The 22725-nt window shown below is 41.1% G+C and overlaps 1 protein-coding gene across 6 annotated transcripts in view; it reads left to right on the top strand.

The window, feature by feature from the left end:
• Positions 1 to 1487: 1487 nt before the first annotated feature.
• hhatlb (hedgehog acyltransferase like, b) overlaps positions 1488 to 22725 on the top strand; it is a 50040-nt gene continuing 28802 nt past the window's right edge. For 4 of the 6 annotated variants that reach the window (XM_065019195.1, XM_065019197.1, XM_065019199.1 and 1 more), the window contains exons 1-5: positions 1488 to 1693; positions 19694 to 19872; positions 20038 to 20105; positions 20225 to 20338; positions 21228 to 21422. In XM_065019195.1, the coding sequence (XP_064875267.1) occupies positions 19767 to 19872; positions 20038 to 20105; positions 20225 to 20338; positions 21228 to 21422 (483 nt within the window). In that variant the 5' untranslated portion in view covers positions 1488 to 1693; positions 19694 to 19766. The remainder of the gene's footprint in view (positions 1694 to 19693; positions 19873 to 20037; positions 20106 to 20224; positions 20339 to 21227; positions 21423 to 22725) is intronic. The other 2 variants (XM_065019196.1, XM_065019201.1) reach the window with 2 other exon arrangements.

The raw sequence follows: 22725 nt of genomic DNA, 5'->3' as shown, positions 1-22725 counted from the left end.
CCTTGTTTCAGCTCATCCTGGCTATGAAACTATCTCCCCTGTTTAGGCACATCCTGGCTATGAAACTATCTCCCTTGTTTCAGCTCATCCTGGTCATGACCTTCTCTCCCCTGTTTCAGCTCATCCTGGTCATGACCCTCTCTCCCCTGTTTCAGCACATCCTGGTCATGACCCTCTCTTCCTTGTTTCAGCTCATCCTGGTCATGACCCTCTCTCCCCTGTTTCAGCTCATCCTGGTCATGACCCTCTCTCCCCTGTTTCAGCTCATCCTGGTCATGACCCTCTCTCCCTTGTTTCAGCTCATCCTGGCTATGAAACTATCTCCCTTGTTTCAGCTCATCCTGGTCATGACCCTCTCTCCCCTGTTTCAGCTCATCCTGGTCATGACCCTCTCTCCCTTGTTTCAGCTCATCCTGGTCATGACCCTCCCTTGTTTCAGCTCATCCTGGTCATGACCCTCTCTCCCCTGTTTCAGCTCATCCTGGTCATGACCCTCTCTCCCTTGTTTCAGCTCATCCTGGTCATGACCCTCTCTCCCCTGTTTCAGCTCATCCTGGTCATGACCCTCTCTCCCTTGTTTCAGCTCATCCTGGTCATGACCCTCTCTCCCCTGTTTCAGCTCATCCTGGTCATGACCCTCTCTCCCTTGTTTCAGCTCATCCTGGTCATGACCCTCCCTTGTTTCAGCTCATCCTGGCTATGACCCTCTCTCCCCTGTTTCAGCTCATCCTGGTCATGACCCTCTCTCCCCTGTTTCAGCTCATCCTGGTCATGACCCTCTCTCCCCTGTTTCAGCTCATCCTGGTCATGACCCTCTCTCCCCTGTTTCAGCTCATCCTGGTCATGACCCTCTCTCCCCTGTTTCAGCTCATCCTGGTCATGACCCTCTCTTCCTTGTTTCAGCTCATCCTGGTCATGACCCTCCCTTGTTTCAGCTCATCCTGGCTATGACCCTCTCTCCCCTGTTTCAGCTCATCCTGGTCATGACCCTCTCTCCCCTGTTTCAGCTCATCCTGGTCATGACCCTCCCTGGTTTCAGCTCATCCTGGTCATGACCCTCTCTCCCCTGTATCAGCTCATCCTGGTCATGACCCTCTCTCCCCTGTTTCAGCTCATCCTGGTCATGACCCTCTCTCCCCTGTTTCAGCTCATCCTGGTCATGACCCTCTCTCCCCTGTTTCAGCTCATCCTGGTCATGACCCTCCCTTGTTTCAGCTCATCCTGGTCATGAACCTCCCTTGTTTCAGCTCATCCTGGTCATGAGTTCCAGAACCAACAGAGCTCTTCTGTATAACCTGGACTTGTCATGGAAACCCAATGAACCTTTATCTATTTGATACGAGATGAATTGACAGATAATAATAGTTAAATTAGAGATATTACTGGGCAACAGATATAACGGTGAGCTACAGTTACCACTATATTTTGTTGTGACAGGCACTAAAACGGGTCCGCCCCCTCTGAGAAAATAAATAAATCCAGACGCACCTTTAATTGTTGTCCGCTTCCTCCCCGGGAGTCAGTGGTCCCGCGCGCCGACCACACCACTGGACCGTTAACAACACTGCAGATGCACGAGACTGCTTTCTTTCCCTACCTTCATTTTCCATTTGGTCTTTTTATTTAGTTTTAAGGGGGATTGCATTGACTTTGTTGACTTGTTTGGGGGTTACAGCTACTTTGCCTCCTCAAGGTCAGTACCGCAACAGGTGTTGCTATTATAAGCGCAATAAGGTTACAAATTGCAATGCATGACCATGTGACATTTAACCAGCTGATTTTAATAGCAGCAACAGTTTTCATTATGGAGATCAAATGTGCATGTTTAATGCAATGTGGGCTATTATTCCTAGCAAGCAGAATAAAGTAGCCTAGTAAAAATATTAAGTAGACTAAAATTGGTCGATATTCAATGACCCTTCGACTAATACAACAGGCTACACTGGAAAACCATGAAACGTTCATAACCTAAATATCAGTGTTTAAAACGTAAAGATAAAGCATTTATATTAGCCAATAAGTGTTTAGCATGCTAGATTAAACACTATAGTCAGCTTTTTTCCAGTCCGTTTCTAACCAGGATAACACCTACATCTGCAAAGTATTCAGATTTTAAACATAAGTGTTTACTTTCACATTGTCCTCTTTAGAGTGTATTTAGTCATTAGAAATGTACGTGACTTTCCATGGCTTTTTTTTTCAGATCAGTGTTATGAATGTCTGTCACCTTATCTACATTTCAGGACAACTGAACAGGACATTTGATTCAATAAATAGGTTTAACCGCATGTTGTTGTTTTTACTTGACTGTATTGAGTTAATTACCATGAACTTTCTAGAGTGAAAAACACGTGAAAGGGGCTCATTATCATATTTCCCAGCATGCTTTGTTGCAGGTTAGTTTTTTAGAATAGTTTGTTTTAATATCTATGGTTTTATCATGTATGTTGATTGATTTATTGATCTTTTACTATACAAAGATAAATAACTTACATTTTTCTAAAATAATCCAATCTGTAAAGGGGTTGGACATATTGCATCCGAAAACTAATCCAATCTGAAAGGGGTTGGACATATTGCATCCGAAAACTAATCCAATCTGAAATGGGTTGGAACTAATCCAATCTGAAAGGGTTGGACATATTGCACCTGAAAACTAATCCAATCTGAAAGGGTTGGACCTGAAAACTAATCCAATCTGAAATGGGTTGGACATATTGCACCCGAAAACGAATCCAATCTGAAAGGTTGGATTTATCACCTGAAAACTAATCTCTGAAATGGGTTGGACATATTGCACCTGAAAACTAATCCAATCTGAAAGGGTTGGATTGGACAATAATCTGAAATGGGTTGGACATATTGCACCCGAAAACGAATCCAATCTGAAAGGGGTTGGACATATTGCACCTGAAAACTAATCCAATCTGAAATGGGTTGGACATATTGCACCCGAAAACGAATCCAATCTGAAAGGGGTTGGATTTATTGCACCTGAAAACTAATCCAATCTGAAATGGGTTGGACATATTGCATCCGAAAACGAATCCAATCTGAAAGGGGTTGGACATATTGCACCCGAAAACTAATCCAATCTGAAAGGGGTTGGATTTATTGGACCCATTACTGAGATGGTTGTTCCAGTTGACATGGTTGAGCTAGTACTGTTTGATAAGTCAATTGCCATAGCAGTAATAATGAGTGCAGATTGTGGGTGATACAAATATTTCAATTGTTGGATACTCTCTCTTTGGCTGGATTCAGATAGGAATTTCTAATCACTTCACAAACCAGTGTATTTTGACTTGTTCTGATGTAGCCCCTTATCCTGGATTTTTAGGACACAATTTTGAGGATAACTAGGTCATAACTAAAGACAGGATAACTAGTCCATAACTAAAGACTGAGGATAACTAGGCCATAACTAAAGACTGAGGATAACTAGTCCATAACTAAAGACTGAGGATAACTAGGTCATAACTAAAGACTGAGGATAACTAGTCCATAACTAAAGACTGAGGATAACTAGTCCATAACTAAAGACTGAGGATAACTAGTCCATAACTAAAGACTGAGGATAACTAGTCCATAACTAAAGACTGAGGATAACTAGTCCATAACTAAAGACTGAGGATAACTAGTCCATAACTAAAGACATAACTAAAGACTGAGGATAACTAGTCCATAACTAAAGACTGAGGATAACTAGTCCATAACTAAAGACTGAGGATAACTCCATAACTAAAGACTGAGGATAACCATAACTAAAGACTGAGGATAACTAGTCCATAACTAAAGACTGAGGAACTAAAGACTGAGGATAACTAGTCCATAACTAAAGACTGAGGATAACTAACCATAACTAAAGTCCATAACTAAAGAAAGACTGAGGATAACTAGTCCATAACTAAAGACTGAGGATAACTAGACCATAACTAAAGACTGAGGATAACTAGTCCATAACTAAAGACTGAGGATAACTAACTAAAGACCATAACTAAAGACTGAGGATAACTAGTCCATAACTAAAGACTGAGGATAACTAGTCCATAACTAAAGACTGAGGATAACTAGTCCATAACTAAAGACTGAGGATAACTAGTCCATAACTAAAGACTGAGGATAACTAGTCCATAACTAAAGACTGAGGATAACTAGTCCATAACTAAAGACTGAGGATAACTAGTCCATAACTAAAGACTGAGGATAACTAGTCCATAACTAAAGACTGAGGATAACTAGTCCATAACTAAAGACTAACTAGACCATAACTAAAGACTGAGGATAACTAGTCCATAACTAAAGACTGAGGATAACTAGTCCATAACTAAAGACTGAGGATAACTAGTCCATAACTAAAGACTGAGGATAACTAGACCATAACTAAAGACTGAAAACTAGACTAAAGACTGGATAACTAGTCCATAACTAAAGACTGAGGATAACTAGGATAACTAGTCCATAACTAAAGACTGAGGATAACTAGTCCATAACTAAAGACTGAGGATAACTAGACCATAACTAAAGACTGAGGATAACTAGTCCATAACTAAAGACTGAGGATAACTAGTCCATAACTAAAGACTGAGGATAACTAGTCCATAACTAAAGACTGAGGATAACTAGTCCATAACTAAAGACTGAGGATAACTAGTCCATAACTAAAGACTGAGGATAACTAGTCCATAACTAAAGACTGAGGATAACTAGTCCATAACTAAAGACTGAGGATAACTAGTCCATAACTAAAGACTAACTAGTCCATAACTAAAGACTAAAGTCCATAACTAAAGACTGAGATAACTAGTCCATAACTAAAGACTGAGGATAACTAGTCCATAACTAACTAAAGACTGAGGATAACTAGTCCATAACTAAAGACTGAGGATAACCATAACTAAAGACTAAAGACTGAGGATAACTAGAGGGATAACTATAACTAAAGACTCTAGTCCATAACTAAAGACTGAGGATAACTAGTCCATAACTAAAGACTGAGGATAACTAGTCCATAACTAAAGACTGAGGATAACTAGTCCATAACTAAAGACTAACTAGTCCATAACTAAAGACTGAGGATAACTAGTCCATAACTAAAGACTGAGGATAACTAGTCCATAACTAAAGACTGAGGATAACTAGTCCATAACTAAAGACTGAGGATAACTAGTCCATAACTAAAGACTGAGGATAACTAGTCCTAAAGACTAATAACTAAAGACTAACTAGTCCAACTAGTCCATAACTAAAGACTGAGGATAACTAGTCCATAACTAAAGACTAATAACTAGATAACTAAAGACTGAGGATAACTAGTCCATAACTAAAGACTGAGGATAACTAGTCCATAACTAAAGACTGAGGATAACTAGTCCATAACTAAAGACTGAGGATAACTAGTCCATAACTAAAGACTGAGGATAACTAGTCCATAACTAAAGACTGAGGATAACTAGGTCATAACTAAAGACTAACTAGTCCATAACTAAAGACTGAGGATAACTAGTCCATAACTAAAGACTGAGGATAACTAGTCCATAACTAAAGACTGAGGATAACTAGTCCATAACTAAAGACTGAGGATAACTAGTCCATAACTAAAGACTGAGGATAACTAGTCCATAACTAAAGACTGAATAACTAGTCCATAACTAAAGACTGAGGATAACTAGTCCATAACTAAAGACTGAACTAGTCCATAACTAAAGACTGAGGATAACTAGTCCATAACTAAAGACTGAGGATAACTAGTCCATAACTAAAGACTGAGGATAACTAGGTCATAACTAAAGACTGAGGATAACTAGTCCATAACTAAAGACTGAGGATAACTAGTCCATAACTAAAGACTGAGGATAACTAGTCCATAACTAAAGACTGAGGATAACTAGTCCATAACTAAAGACTGAGGATAACTAGTCCATAACTAAAGACTGAGGATAACTAGAGGATAACTAGTCCATAACTAAAGACTGAGGATAACTAGTCCATAACTAAAGACTGAGGATAACTAGTCCTAAAGACTAACCATAACTAAAGACTGAGGATAACTAAGAGTCCATAACTAAAGACTGAGGATAACTAGTCCATAACTAAAGACAGGATCATAACTAAAGACTGAGGATAACTAGGTCATAAAGACTGAGGATAACTAGGTCCATAACTAAAGACTGAAACTAGTCCATAACTAAAGACTGAGGATAACTAGATATAACTAAAGACCATAACTAACCATAACTAAAGACTAGGATAACTAGTAACTAAAGACAGGATAACTAGTCCATAACTAAAGACTGAGGATAACTAGTCCATAACTAAAGACTGAGGATAACTAGTCCATAACTAAAGACTGAGGATAACTAGTCCATAACTAAAGACTGACTAGAGGATAACTAGTCCATAACTAAAGACTGAGGATAACTAGACCATAACTAAAGACTGGATAACTAGTCCATAACTAAAGACTGAGGATAACTAGTCCATAACTAAAGACTGAGGATAACTAGTCCATAACTAAAGACTGAGGATAACTAGTCCACCATAACTAAGACTGAGGATAACTAGTCCATAACTAAAGACTGAGGATAACTAGTCCATAACTAAAGACTGAGGATAACTAGTCCATAACTAAAGACTCATAACTAAAGACTGAGGATAACTAGTCCATAACTAAAGACTGAGGATAACTAGTCCATAACTAAAGACTGAGGATAACTAGTCCATAACTAAAGACTGAGGATAACTAAAGACTGAGGATAACTAGTCCATAACTAAAGACTGAGGATAACTAGTCCATAACTAAAGACTGAGGATAACTAGTCCATAACTAAAGACTGATAACTAAAGGATAACTAGTCCATAACTAAAGACTGAGGATAACTAGTCCATAACTAAAGACTGAGGATAACCATAACTAAAGACTGAGGATAAACCATAACTAAAGACTAACTAGTCCATAACTAAAGACTGATAACTAGTCCATAACTAAAGACTGAGGATAACTAGTCCATAACTAAAGACTGATAACTAGTCCATAACTAAAGACTGAGGATAACTAGACCATAACTAAAGACTGACTGAGACTGAGGATAACTAGGACATAACTAAAGACTGAGGATAACTAGTCCATAACTAAAGACTGAGGATAACTAGTCCATAACTAAAGACTGAGGATAACTAGTCCATAACTAAAGACTGAGGATAACTAGTCCATAACTAAAGACTGAGGATAACTAGTCCATAACTAAAGACTGAGGATAACTAGTCCATAACTAAAGACTGAGGATAACTAGACTCCATAACTAAAGACTAGTCCATAACTAAAGACCATAACTAAAAGACTGAGGATAACTAGGTCATAACTAAAGACTGAGGATAACTAAAGACTGAGGATAACATAACTAAAGACTGAGGATAACTAGACCATAACTAAAGACTGAGGATAACTAGTCCATAACTAAAGACTGAGGATAACTAGTCCATAACTAAAGGATAACTAGTCCAACTAACTGAGGATAACTAGACTGACTGAGGATAACTAGTCCATAACTAAAGACTGAGGATAACTAGTAACTAAAGACTGAGGATAACTAGTCCATAACTAAAGACTGAGGATAACTAGTCCATAACTAATAACTGAGGATAACTAAAGACTGAGGATAACTAGTCCATAACTAAAGACTGAGGATAACTAGTCCATAACTAAAGACTGAGGATAACTAGTCCTAGACCAAACTAAAGACTGAGGATAACTAGGTCATAACTAAAGACTGAGGATAACTAGTAGTCCATAACTAAAGACTGAGGATAACTAGTCCATAACTAAAGACTGAGGATAACTAGTCCATAACTAAAGACTGAGGATAACTAGTCCATAACTAAAGACTGATAACTAGTCCATAACTAGTAACCATAACTAAAGACTGAGGATAACTAGGTCATAACTAAAGACTAATCCATAACTAAAGACTAAAACTAAAGACTGAGGATAACTAGTCCATAACTAAAGACTGAGGATAACTAGTCCATAACTAAAGACTGAGGATAACTAGTCCATAACTAAAGACTGAGGATAACTAGACATAACTAAAGACTAACTAGTCCATAACTAAAGACTGAGGATAACTAGTCCATAACTAAAGACTAATAACTAGTCCATAACTAAAGACTGAGGATAACTAGTCCATAACTAAAGACTGAGGATAACTAGTCCATAACTAAAGACTGAGGATAACTAGGTCAAACTAAAGACTGTAACCCATAACTAAAGACTGAGGATAACTAGTCCATAACTAAAGACTGAGGATAACTAGTCCATAACTAAAGACTGAGGATAACTAGTCCATAACTAAAGACTGAGGATAACTAGTCCATAACAAAGGATAAACTAAAGACTGAGGATAACTAGTCCATAACTAAAGACTGAGGATAACTAGTCCATAACTAAAGACTGAGGATAACTAGTCCATAACTAAAGACTGAGGATAACTAGTCCATAACTAAAGACTGAGGATAACTAGGTCATAACTAAAGACTGAGGATAACTAGTCCATAACTAAAGACTAATAACTAGTCCATAACTAAAGACTCTAGTCCATAACTAAAGACTGAGGATAACTAGTCCATAACTAAAGACTGAGGATAACTAGTCCATAACTAAAGACTGAGGATAACTAGTCCATAACTAAAAAGACTGAGGATAACTAGTCCATAACTAAAGACTGAGATAACTAACTAGTCCATAACTAAAGACTGAGGATAACTAGTCCATAACTAAAGACTGAGGATAACTAAAGTCCCATAACTAAAGACTGAGGATAACTAGTCCATAACTAAAGACTGAGGATAACTAGTCCATAACTAAAGACTGATAACTAAAGATAACTAGTCCATAACTAAAGACTGAGGATAACTAGTCCATAACTAAAGACTGACCATAACTAAAGACTGAGGATAACTAGTCCATAACTAAAGACTATAACTAAGACTGAGGATAACTAGTCCATAACTAAAGACTGAATAACTAGTCCATAACTAAAGACTGAGGATAACTAGTAACTAAAGACATAACTAGTCCATAACTAAAGACTGAGGATAACTAGTCCATAACTAAAGACTGAGGATAACTAGTCCATAACTAAAGACTGAGGATAACTAGGTCATAACTAAAGACTGAGGATAACTAGTCCATAACTAAAGACAGGATAACTAGTCCATAACTAAAGACTGAGGATAACTAGTCCATAACTAAAGACTGAGGATAACTAGTCCATAACTAAAGACTGAGGATAACCAACTAGTCCATAACTAAAGACTGAGGATAACTAGTCCATAACTAAAGACTGAGGATAACTAGTCCATAACTAAAGACTGAGGATAACTAAGTAGTCCATAACTAAAGACTGAGGATAACTAGTCCATAACTAAAGACTGAGGATAACTAGGTCATAACTAAAGACTGAGGATAACTAGTCCATAACTAAAGACTGAGGATAACTAGTCCATAACTAAAGACTGAGGATAACTAGTCCATAACTAAAGACTGAGGATAACTAGTCCATAACTAAAGACTGAGGATAACTAGTCCATAACTAAAGACTGAGGATAACTAGACCATAACTAAAGACTGAGGATAACTAGTCCATAACTAAAGACTGAGGATAACTAGTCCATAACTAAAGACTGAGGATAACTAGTCCACCATAACTAAAGACTGAGGATAACTAGTCCATAACTAAAGACTGAGGAAAACTAGGTCATAACTAAAGACTAACTAGTCCATAACTAAAGACTGAGGATAACTAGACCATAACTAAAGACTAACTAGTCCATAACTAAAGACTGAGGATAACTAGACCATAACTAAAGACTAACTAGTTCATAACTAAAGACTGAGGATAACTAGACCATAACTAAAGACTAACTAGTTCATAACTAAAGACTGAGGATAACTAGACCAAAGACGTAACTAATAACTAAAGACTAACTAGTTCATAACTAAAGACTGAGGATAACTAGACCGTAACTAAAGACTAACTAGTCCATAACTAAAGACTGAGGATAACTAGACCATAACTAAAGACTGAGGATAACTAGGTCATAACTAAAGACTAACTAGTCCATAACTAAAGACTGAGGATAACTAGACCATAACTAAAGACTAACTAGTTCATAAGTAAAGACTGAGGATAACTAGACCATAACTAAAGACTAACTAGTCCATAACTAAAGGCCTTATGACCTGTCTAATATGTGGTCATAAAAGGTTGACTTTTTATTGAAAGACATTCACTTAGACGGTTTCTGATAAAAGGCTTCCGGAGTAGATCTTACTAAATGCAACAACCATGACTCTGTCACTAACAAACACAGTCATGGGTGGGTATCTCTCACATTCACTTAGACGGTCTCTGATAAAGGATCTTCCAACAACCATGACTCTGTCACTAACAAACACAGTCAGATCTTACTTCAAATAAAGCAAGATCTTAAAATGCCATGACTCTGTCACTAACAACACAGTCATGGGTGGGTATCTCTCACATTCACTTAGACGGTCACTGATAAAAGGCTTCCGGAGTAGATCTTACTAAATGCAACAAATTTGTTGAGGTGATCTGAAGAGATTTCACCCCATGCTTCCTGAAGCACCTCCCACAAGTTGGATTGGCTTGATGGGCACTTCTTACGTACCATACGGTCAAGCTGCTCCCACAACAGCTCAATAGGGTTGAGATCCGGTGACTGTGCTGGCCACTCCATTATAGACAGAATACCAGCTGACTGCTTCTTCCCTAAATAGTTCTTGCATAGTTTGGAGCTGTGCTTTGGGTCATTGTCCTATTGTAGGAGGAAATTGGCTCCAATTAAGGACCGTCCACAGGGTATGGCATGATGTTGCAAAATGGAGTGATAACCTTCCTTCTTCAAGATCCCTTTTACCCTGAACAAATCTCTCACTTTACCACCACCAAAGCAACCCCAGACCATCACATTGCCTCCACCATGCTTGACAGATGACGTCACTCCTCCACCATCTTTTCATTTTTTCTACGTCTCACGGATGTTCTTCTTTGTTATCCAAACACGTCAAACTTACATTAGTCTGTCCATAACACTTTTTCCCAATCTTCCTCTGTCAAGTGTCTGTGTTATCTTAATATCTTAATATTTTATTTTTATTGTCCAGTCTGAGATATAGCTTTTCACTTTGCAACTCTGCCTAGAAGGCCAGCATTCTGGAGTCGCCTCTTCACTGTTGATGTTGAGACTGGTGTTTTGCAGGTACTATTAAATGAAGCTGCCAGTTGAGGACTTGTGAGGCGTCTGTTTCTCGAAGTACACGCTCTAATGTACTTGTCCTCTTGCTCAGTTGTGCACCGATGCCTCCCACTCCTCTTTCTATATTGGTTAGAGCCAGTTTGTGCTGTTCTGTGAAGGGAGTAGTACACAGCGTTGTACGAGATCTTCAGTTTCTTGGCAATTTCTCGCATGGAATAGTTTTCATTTATCAGGACAAGAATAGACTGACGAGTTTCAGAAAAAAGGTCTTTGTTTCTGTCCATTTTGAGCCCGTAATCGAACCTGCAAATGCTGATGCTCCAGATACTCAACTAGTCTAAAGAAGGACCGTTTTATTGCTTCTTTAACCAGAACAACAGTTTTCAGCTGTGCTAACGTAATTACAAAAGGGTTTTCTAATGATCAATTAGCCTTTTAAAATGATAAACTTGGATTAGCTAACACAACGTGCCATTGGAACACAGGAGTGATGGTTGCTGATAATGTACGCCTATGTAGGTATTCCATAAAAAATCTGCCATTTCCAGCTACAGTAGTGATTTACAACATTAACAATGTCTACACTGTATTTCTGATCAATTTGATGTTATTTTAATGGACAAAAAAATATGCCTTTCTTTCAAAAACAAGGACATTTCTAAGTGACCCCAAACTTTTGAATGGTAGTCTATATATATATATATAACAAATCAGTGTCAGAAATGTTCAGCAGTTAGCTCCAAATAGGCAACAGCTGCTGTATAGGAATAGATGACCTCTCAGAGTCCTTGTCTGTCCCGTTGTTCCTCTCCTTCTAGATACACATGAACCATGTTCAAAGACATTATATTAAAGGTCCAGTCAGATATAGAGCTGATGACAGCCTATCCGTCCTGTGTCTGGACAAACATTGACAAGTGATCAGTATCTTGTAGTAATAATATGGTAATAGGATCTAGTATCTACACAACATCTAAATGGAGGAAGAAGTGCTGTACATCGGACCATATGCATGTCAAGGTAAAATAACAACCCGATGTTCATCTCCCAGGACAAAATAGCTATCAAATGCTAGCTAGCTGAAATGTCCATCAGCGACTCTGATCCACCCGTAAAATACATTGTGCCCCTGGACTGAGAGGATGGAAGTTCAATATGTAGCTAGATGTAGAAAACAAATGTTAACTAGCTAACGTTGCCCATGAAAGGACGTATCTAATAAAACTACTGTATATAATTCCAGAGAAAGAGAGAGAGGTCTCTAGGTTCTCTACAATCTCTGATAACACTAGTGTATATAATTCCAGAGAAAGAGAGAGGTCTCTAGGTTCTCTACCATCTCTGATAACACTAGTGTATATAATTCCAGAGAAAGAGAGAGGTCTCTAGGTTCTCTACAATCTCTGATAACACTAGTGTATATAATTCCAGAGAAAGAGAGAGGTCTCTAGGTTCTCTACAATCTCTGATAAAACTAGTGTATATAATTCCAGAGAAAGAGAGAGGTCTCTAGGTTCTCTACAATCTCTGATAACACTAGTGTATATAATTCCAGAGAAAGAGAGAGGTCTCTAGGTTCTCTACCATCTCTGATAACACTAGTGTATATAATTCCAGAGAAAGAGAGAGGTCTCTAGGTTCTCTACAATCTCTGATAACACTAGTGTATATAATTCCAGAGAAAGAGAGAGGTCTCTAGGTTCTCTACAATCTCTGATAACACTAGTGTATATAATTCCAGAGAAAGAGAGAGAGGTCTCTAGGTTCTCTACCATCTCTGATAACACTAGTGTATATAATTCCAGAGAAAGAGAGAGGTCTCTAGGTTCTCTACAATCTCTGATAACACTAGTGTATATAATTCCAGAGAAAGAGAGAGGTCTCTAGGTTCTCTACCATCTCTGATAACAATAGTGTATATAATTCCAGAGAAAGAGAGAGGTCTCTAGGTTCTCTACCATCTCTAATAACACTAGTGTATATAATTCCAGAGAAAGAGAGAGGTCTCAAGGTTCTCTACCATCTCTGATAACACTACTGTATATAATTCCAGAGAAAGAGAGAGGTCTCTAGGTTCTCTACCATCTCTGATAACACTACTGTATATAATTCCAGAGAAAGAGAGAGGTCTCTAGGTTCTCTACCATCTCTGATAACACTACTGTATATAATTCCAGAGAAAGAGAGAGGTCTCTAGGTTCTCTGCTATCTCTGATAACACTACTGTATATAATTCCAGAGAAAGAGAGAGGTCTCTAGGTTCTCTACTATCTCTAATAACACTATTGTATATAATTCTAGAGAAAGAGAGAGAGGTCTCTAGGTTCTCTACAATCTCTGATAACACTACTGTATATAATTCCAGAGAAAGAGAGAGAGGTCTCTAGGTTCTCTGCTATCTCTGATAACACTAGTGTATATAAATGACCACTTTTTATGACTCAGAGAGGGAGAGTTACTGTGAATACAGTATTCATTAGTCTACTAGTACTGCAGCCAAATACAGTAGTTTGTCCAAACGTGACACTGACCTGAATGTAAACTGGAGGGCGAGGGACTATTTTTAAGTCATAGCCTGTCGCTCCATCACATTGATATCTGACTCTGATTGGACACTATTCCATATTTAGTGCACTACTTTTGACCAAGACCTTTAGGAAATAGGGTGCCATTTGGGACACAGGCCTGTTGACGACATGGGGCTGGTGCTAACAGAGAGAATTGCTAGCTTTACAGATAGCTGAGCTACAATGTGACATTTGTTCACTTTGAGAGAGTGAGAGAGACTCATGGCTCTATTCAGTCGGGGTCACTGAAGCGTTACAGATTTGCCCGCTAGAAATGTGAAGGTAATTTCCCATTGAGCTGACATATGCAGCATTTACCTTGAATGTACAGTCGTCTCCGAAACCACGGGAACATTGCCAATAATTGTCAATTTCACTATGAAGCTGAATTTATACAGATTGAATAGAGCCCAAAGGTCAGAAAAGGTTTAGGAAAGAGGAAGTCCAATTCAATCAACGTTTATTGGTCGCCTACACAGATTTACAGATGTTCAAATCATATCAAAGTAACTTGTTATCGCAGATGCTCTGAAATGCTAATGTTTCTAGCTCCAATAGAGCAATAATATATATCAACACAATAACAATACACACTGAATACACAAAGTTACAAATATCAGAGTCTGGAATAGATATACAGGACCAGTCAATAGTTTAGACACACCTACTCATTCCAGGGTTTGTCTTTATTTTTACTATCCTCTACATTGTAGAATAATAGTGAAGACATTAATACTATGAAATAACATATATGGAATCATGTAGTAACCAAAAAAAGTGTTAAACATATCAAAATACAGATTCTTCAACGTAGCCACCCTTTGCCTTGATGACAGCTTGGCATTCTCTCAACCAGCTTCACCTGGAATGCTTTTCCAACAGTCTTGAAGTAGTTCCCACATATGCTGAGCACTTGTTGACTGCTTTTTCTTCACTCTGCGGTCCAATTCATCCCAAACCATCTCAATTGGGTTGAGTTTGGGTGATGCAGCACTCCATCACTCTCCTTCTTGGTCAAATAGCCCATACACAGCCTGGAGGTGTGTTGGGTCATTGTCCTGTTGAGAAAAAAAAAATGATAGTCCCACTAAGCGCAAACCAGTTCGGATGGCATATCGCTGCAGAATGCTGTGTCAGCATGCTGGTTAAGTGTGCCTTGAATTGTAAATAAATCACAGACAGTGTCACCAGCAAAGCACTCCCACACCATCATACCTCTTCCTCCATGCTTCACGGTGGGAACCACACATGCGGCGATCATCCGTTCACCTACTTCTCACAAAGACACGGTGGATGGAAACAAACACCTCTAATGTGGACTCATCAGACCCAAGGACAGATTTCCACCAGTCTAATGTCCATCTAATGTGGACTCATCAGACCTAAGGACAGATTTCCACCGGTCTAATGGCCATCTAATGTGGACTCATCAGACCTAAGGACAGATTTCCACCGGTCTAATGTCCATCTAATGTGGACTCATCAGACCTAAGGACAGATTTCCACCAGTCTAATGTCCATCTAATGTGGACTCATCAGACCTAAGGACAGATTTCCACCAGTCTAATGTCCAGCTAATGTGGACTCATCAGACCTAAGGACAGATTTCCACCAGTCTAATGTCCATCTAATGTGGACTCATCAGACCTAAGGACAGATTTCCACCAGTCTAATGTCCATCTAATGTGGACTCATCAGACCTAAGGACAGATTTCCACCAGTCTAATGTCCATCTAATGTGGACTCATCAGACCTAAGGACAGATTTCCACCAGTCTAATGTCCATCTAATGTGGACTCATCAGACCTAAGGACAGATTTCCACCAGTCTAATGTCCATCTAATGTGGACTCATCAGACCTAAGGACAGATTTCCACCGGTCTAATGTCCATCTAATGTGGACTCATCAGACCTAAGGACAGATTTCCACCAGTCTAATGTCCATCTAATGTGGACTCATCAGACCTAAGGACAGATTTCCACCAGTCTAATGTCCATCTAATGTGGACTCATCAGACCTAAGGACAGATTTCCACCAGGCTAATGTCCATCTAATGTGGACTCATCAGACCAGATTTCCAAGGACAGATTTCCAGACCAAGGACTAATGTCCATCTAATGTGGACTCATCAGACCTAAGGACAGATTTCCACCAGTCTAATGTCCATCTAATGTGGACTCATCAGACCTAAGGACAGATTTCCACCAGGCTAATGTCCAGCTAATGTGGACTCATCAGACCTAAGGACAGATTTCCACCAGTCTAATGTCCATCTAATGTGGACTCATCAGACCTAAGGACAGATTTCCAACAGTCTAATGTCCATTGTGCATGTTTCTTGGATCAATCAAGTCTAGAATACAATGACTAGAATACAGTACATCCTGTACATATATACTATACATAAACTCTCATAAAATGTTCAGCAAACTTAACATGTGTAAAAATGTGTATGAACATAACAAGATTCAACCACTGAGACATAAACTGAACAAGTTCCACAGACATGTGACTAACAGAAATGGAATAATGTGTCCCTGAACAAAGGGGGGTCAAAATCAAAAGTAACAGTCAGTATCTGGTGTGGCTACCAGCTGCATTAAGTACTGCAGTGCATCTCCTCCTCGTGGACTGCACCAGATTTGCCAGTTCTTGCTGTGAGATGTTACCCCACTCTTCCACCAAGGAACCTGCATGTTCCCAGACATTTCTGGGGGGAATGGCCCTAGCCCTCACCCTCCAATATAACAGGTCCCAGACATGCTCAATGGTATTGAGATCCAGGCTCTTCACTGGCCATGGCAGAACACTGACAATCCTGTCTTGCAGGAAATCACACACAGAATGAGCAGTTTGGCTGGTGGCATTGTCATGCTGGAGGGTCATGTCAGGATGAGCCTGCAGGAAGGGTACCACATGAGGGAGGAGGAGGTCTTCCAATCAACGCACAGCATTGAGACTACCTGCAATGACAACAAGCTCAGTCCGATGATGCTGTGACACACCATGACGGACCCTCCACCTCCAAATCGATCCCGCTCCAGAGTACAGGCCTCGGTGTAACGCTCCTTCGACGATAAACGCGAATCCGACCAAAACCCCTGGTGAGACAAAACCGTGATGCATCAGAGAGGAGCACTTTTTGCCAGTCCTGTCTGGTCCGGCGACGGTGGGTTTGTGACCATTAGCGACGTTGTTACCGGTGATGTCTGGTGAGGATCTGCCTTACAACAGGACTACAAGCCCTCGGTCCAGCCTCTCTCAGCCTATTGCGGACAGTCTGAGCACTGATGGAGGGATTGTGCAGTACTGGTGTAACTCGGGCAGTTGTTGTTGCCATCCTGTACCTGTCCCGCAGGTGTGATGTTCAGATGTACCGATCCCGTGCAGGTGTTGTTACATGTGGTCTGAAACTGCGAGGACGATCAGCTTTCCGTCCTGTCTCCCTCTATCTCCGTCTTAGGTGTCTCACAGTACAGACATTGCAATTTATTGTCCTGGCCACATCTGCAGTCCTCATGCCTCCTTGCAGCATGCCTAAGGCACATTCATGCAGATGAGCAGGGACCCTGGGAATCTTTCTTTTGGTGTTTTTCAGAGTCAGTAGAAAGGCCTCTTTAGTGTCCTAAGTTTTCATAACTGTGACCTTAATTGCCTACCGCCTGTACGCTGTTAAGGTCTTAATGACCATTCCACAGGTGCATGTTCATTAATTGTTTATGGTTCATTGAACAAGCATGGGAAACAGTGTTTAAACCCTTTACAATGAAGATGTGTGAAGTTTCTCTAACTAGACGCTCTAATGTACTTATTCTCTTGCTCAGTTGTGCACCTGGACCTCCCACTCCTCTTTCTATTCTAGTTAGAGCCAGTTTGTGCTGTTCTGTGAAGGGAGTAGTACACAGCGTTGTACGAGATCTTCAGTTTCTTGGCAATTTCTCACATGGAATAGTTTTCATTTCTCAGAACAGGAATAGACTGACGAGTTTCAGAAGAAAGGTCTTTGTTTCTGTCCATTTTGAGCCTGTAATTCGCTTGCTTGGGTATCGGAAACAATGGTGGACGTCTTGAAGCAAGTGGGGATGACAGACCTGGATAGGGAGAGATCGAATATGTTTGTAAATACTCCAGTCAGCTGGTCTGCCATACTCTGAGGACGCGGCTAGCGATGCCATCTGGGCCAGCAGCCTTGCGAGGGGTAACAATCTTAAATGTCTTACTCACGTCGGCCACGGAGAACGAGAGCTCACAGTCCTCGAGAGAGGTGGTGGCCCTTGATGGCAGCATTATGTTTTCCTCAAAGTGGACGAAGAAGGTGTTTAGCTTGTCCGGGAGCAAGACATCGGTGGCTGGTTTTCCCTTTATAATCTGTGATGGTCTAGAGTCCTTGCCACCAACGTCTAATGTCCGAGCCATTGAATTGCATCTCCACTTTGTCTCTGTACTGATGTTTTGCCTCTTTATTTGCCTTTCAAAGGGCATAACTGGACTGTTTGTACCCAACCATGTTCTCAGTCCCCTTGTTCGCTCTTTCAGTTTTGTGCGAATGCTGCCCTTCTATCCATGTTTTTTGGTTTGGATAGGTGCTATCGTCACAGTGGGTACAACATCCTCTATACACTTCCTGATGAACCTAGGGACTGAGTCAGTGTAATCATCAATGCTATTCTCAGAGGCAACCCGGAATATAATCCAGTCCACTTGATCAAAACAGTCCTGATGTTAGTGATGTTAACTGATGTTAACTGATGTTAAGGGATGATAGTGATGTTAACTGATGTTAACTGATGTTAGTGCTGTTAACTGATGTTAACTGATGTTAACTGATGTTAGTGCTGTTAACTGATGTTAACTGATGTTAAGTGATGTTAACTGATGTTAACTGATGTTAACTGATATTAGTGATGTTAACTGATATTAGTGCTGTTAACTGATGTTAACTGATGTTAGTGATGTTAACTGATATTAACTGATGTTAGTGATGTTAACTGATATTAACTGATGTTAGTGATTGTTCCACCTCTGAGGTCCTTAACTGATGTTAGTGATGTTAAGGTTCTGAGTGGATGTAAGGTTCTGATGTTAGTGATTGTTCCACCTCTGCAGGTCCCTTCTGAGTGGAGGGTGTCTGTCCCTACCCTCCAGGTTCTGAGTGGAGGGTGTCTGTCCCTACCCTCCAGGTTCTGAGTGGAGGGTGTCTGTCCCTACCCTCCAGGTTCTGAGTGGAGGGTGTCTGTCCCTACCCTCCAGGTTCTGAGTGGAGGGTGTCTGTCCCTACCCTCCAGGTTCTGAGTGGAGGGTGTCTGTCCCTACCCTCCAGGTTCTGAGTGGAGGGTGTCTGTCCCTACCCTCCAGGTTCTGAGTGTAGGGTGTCTGTCCCTATCCTCCAGGTTCTGAGTGGAGGGTGTCTGTCCCTACCCTCCAGGTTCTGAGTGGAGGGTGTCTGTCCCTACCCTCCAGGTTCTGAGTGGAGGGTGTCTGTCCCTACCCTCCAGGTTCTGAGTGGAGGGTGTCTGTCCCTACCCTCCAGGTTCTGAGTGGAGGGTGTCTGTCCTTACCCTCCAGGTTCTGAGTGGAGGGTGTCTGTCCATACCCTCCAGGTTCTGAGTGGAGGGTGTCTGTCCCTACCCTCCAGGTTCTGAGTGGAGGGTGTCTGTCCCTACCCTCCAGGTTCTGAGTGGAGGGTGTCTGTCCCTACCCTCCAGGTTCTGAGTGGAGGGTGTCTGTCCCTATCCTCCAGGTTCTGAGTGGAGGGTGTCTGTCCCTACCCTCCAGGTTCTGAGTGGAGGGTGTCTGTCCCTACCCTCCAGGTCCTGAGTGGAGGGTGTCTGTCCCTACCCTCCAGGTTCTGAGTGGAGGGTGTCTGTCCCTACCCTCCAGGTTCTGAGTGTGTGGGTTCCACCAGCTGATCGGTCACCATGGGGATCAAGGCAGCCCTGCCCAGATATGAGCTGTACTTCTATAACACAGTGGTCTATCTGGGCTTGTTGTGGGCTGCCAGCTGGATCTTTGATGTGTCCAGCTGTAAGTATACGCACACACACACACACACACACACACACACACACACACACACACACACACACACACACACACACACACACGGTCCTAAGCATTACAGAATGGATTTTTTTTTTGTCACATTTTTCTAACTTAAAATCTAAGCTAATCAAAGTTGTATTTTTCCAGCGAATGTGAACAGAAAGACGTTCAGGTCCAGCGTGACACCAGGATGGTATTACTTCGGCAGGAGGATGGTGAGAGGAACGCTTTAGATTCAGGCTGACTTGTGGACCTTTTATATGTTAGTAACAACTAAGATCCAAATCATCCTCTGATATGACCGAGATCCCTACTCTATTTTATCTGGCTGCAGGATACGGCTGACTTTGAGTGGGTGATGTGGTTCTCTACGTTCCGGGACCACATACTCTTCGCCCTGTCTGGTCATGTGATCTTCGCTAAGATCTGCTCCATGCTGGCTCCACAGGTGGATTTACATCTGCAACGCTGTATCCAAAATGGTCAAATGTAGTGCCCTATGTAGGGAATAGGGTACCATTTAGGACACAGGCATCATCTTACCAGTTAAGAATATCAGCTTCATCATCCTTTGGAACCAGTTTTGTCACCCTCCAAAGCCATGCTACATTGTACAGTAGCTTTTAATATCTTTAGATACATAGTGATGGGAGGGGACAGGTGGAGGGAGGGAGGGAGGGAGGGAGGGAGGGAGGGAGGGAGGGAGGGAGGGAGGGAGGGAGAACGAGCTAACTTGGTTGTGTCTGTGTGACTGCCCTGTCAGCAAACTCATTCTATAGATGACAAGGCTCTTCAGAAATATACATATATCCACACGCTTAGATATATACAATACATAAAGATCTATCCATAGATTTGTCTCTGTGTATGCTTACGACTTTGGAGAAAAGAGAAAACAGTTTCTAATTGGTGCATCACATCAAGGACTGAATCAAGGTACCCAATATCATGATGTACACAGAGGACTGAATCAAGGACAGCCTGTCTGTCTGTCCACATCATAGGTCCCGGTTGTACATACATACATACGTACGTATGTATGTATGTATGTATGTATGTATGTATGTATGTATGTATGTATGTATGTATGTATGTCTGTATGTCTGTCTGTCTGTCTGTATGTATGTATGTATGTATGTATGTATGTATGTCTGTATGTCTGTCTGTCTGTCTGTCTGTCTGTCTGTCTGTCTGTCTGTCTGTCTGTCTGTCTGTCTGTCTGTCTGTCTGTCTGTCTGTCTGTCTGTCTGTCTGTCTGTCTGTCTGTCTGTCTGTCCACAGCATAGGAGCCTGATGTACCTGTGTTGCGGTACCCCTGTCTGTCTGTCTGTCCACAGCATAGGAGCCTGATGTACCTGTGTTACGGTACCCTGGCGGTGCTGGTCACTATGGGTTGGACCTACACCACTCTGATCCTGTCCCACTGTGTGCTGCTCTACAGTATCTCTCTGGTTAAACTGCGCTGGCTCTGCTTCCTAGCTGGACTCACCACCCTGTCCACATTCAAGATGGAACCATTCATATCCTGGCAGGTAAGAAGAATACACTACAATACATTACTACTGGGTGGCAGGTAGCCTCGTGGTTAGAGAGGTGAGCCAGCAACTGGAGGGGAGAAATCTGACGGGAAGTGAGCTGGCAACCGGAAGGCTGTTGGTATCAAATCCTAGATGCTTTGCCTGCCTTTGTACCCTTGAGTAAAACACTTAACCCCCTCAACAGGGTTAGGGTTAGAGGTTAGAAGTTAGGGTTAGGGTTAGGGTTAGGGTTAGAGGTTAGAGGTTAGAGGTTAGGGTTAGGGTTAGGGTTAGGGCGTCCAGTGTTGGGTTAGAGGTTAGGGTTAGGGTTAGAGGTTAGAGGTTAGAGGTTAGAGGTTAGGGTTAGGGTTAGGGCGTCCAGTGTTGGGTTAGAGGTTAGGGTTAGGGTTAGAGGTTAGGGTTAGAGTTAGGGCGTCCAGTGTTGGGTTAGGGTTAGGGTTAGAGGTTAGAGGTTAGAGGTTAGGGTTAGGGTTAGGGTTAGGGCGTCCAGTGTTGGGTTAGAGGTTAGGGTTAGGGTTAGGGTTAGAGGTTAGGGTTAGGGCATTCAGTGTTGGGTTAGGGTTAGGGTTAGAGGTTAGGGTTAAAGGTGTCCAGTGTTGGGTTAGGGTTAGGGTTAAGGTGTCCAGTGTTGGGTTAGGGTTAGGGTTAGCGCGTCCAGTGTTGGGTTAGGGTTAGTTACAGGTTAGGGTTAGGGTGTCCAGTGTTGGGTTAGGGTTAGGGTTAGGGTTAGGGTTAGAGGTTAGGGTTAGGGCGTTCAGTGTTGGGTTAGGGTTAGAGGTTAGGGTTAGGGCGTTCAGTGTTGGGTTAGGGTTAGGGTTAGGGTTAGGGTTAGGGTTAGAGGTTAGAGTTAGGATTAGGGCGTCCAGTGTTGGGTTAGGGTTATTGCTACTACTATAGTATTAATATTACTACTATACTACTACTATCATATTGCTATACTGCTACTATAATGCTACTATACTGCTACTACTATTACTGTACTATTGCTACTATACTACTACTACTATCATATTACTATACTGCTACTACTATAGTATTAATGTAATATTACTACTATACTACTACTAGGCTAACCCTATTATTATACTCCTACTATATTATTACTGTTTTAGTACTATACTTTTACTATACTATTACTATCGATGGGTTCGTATTTCAAACTTTAAACATTGTTAATCATCAGTTAAACTAGAGACATGAGGAGTGCCATAGTCTGGTTTCTACACCAGAAGTGAATGGGTATCTGTAGGAGGGTGAAGTTGGATAGGAGTCAGGGGGCTTTGGGAGATGCTGAGTA

Source organism: Oncorhynchus nerka, linkage group LG6, assembly GCF_034236695.1.
Source record: "Oncorhynchus nerka isolate Pitt River linkage group LG6, Oner_Uvic_2.0, whole genome shotgun sequence".
NCBI lineage: Eukaryota > Metazoa > Chordata > Actinopteri > Salmoniformes > Salmonidae > Oncorhynchus > Oncorhynchus nerka.
This window is presented reverse-complemented; position numbering and strand designations above follow the sequence as displayed.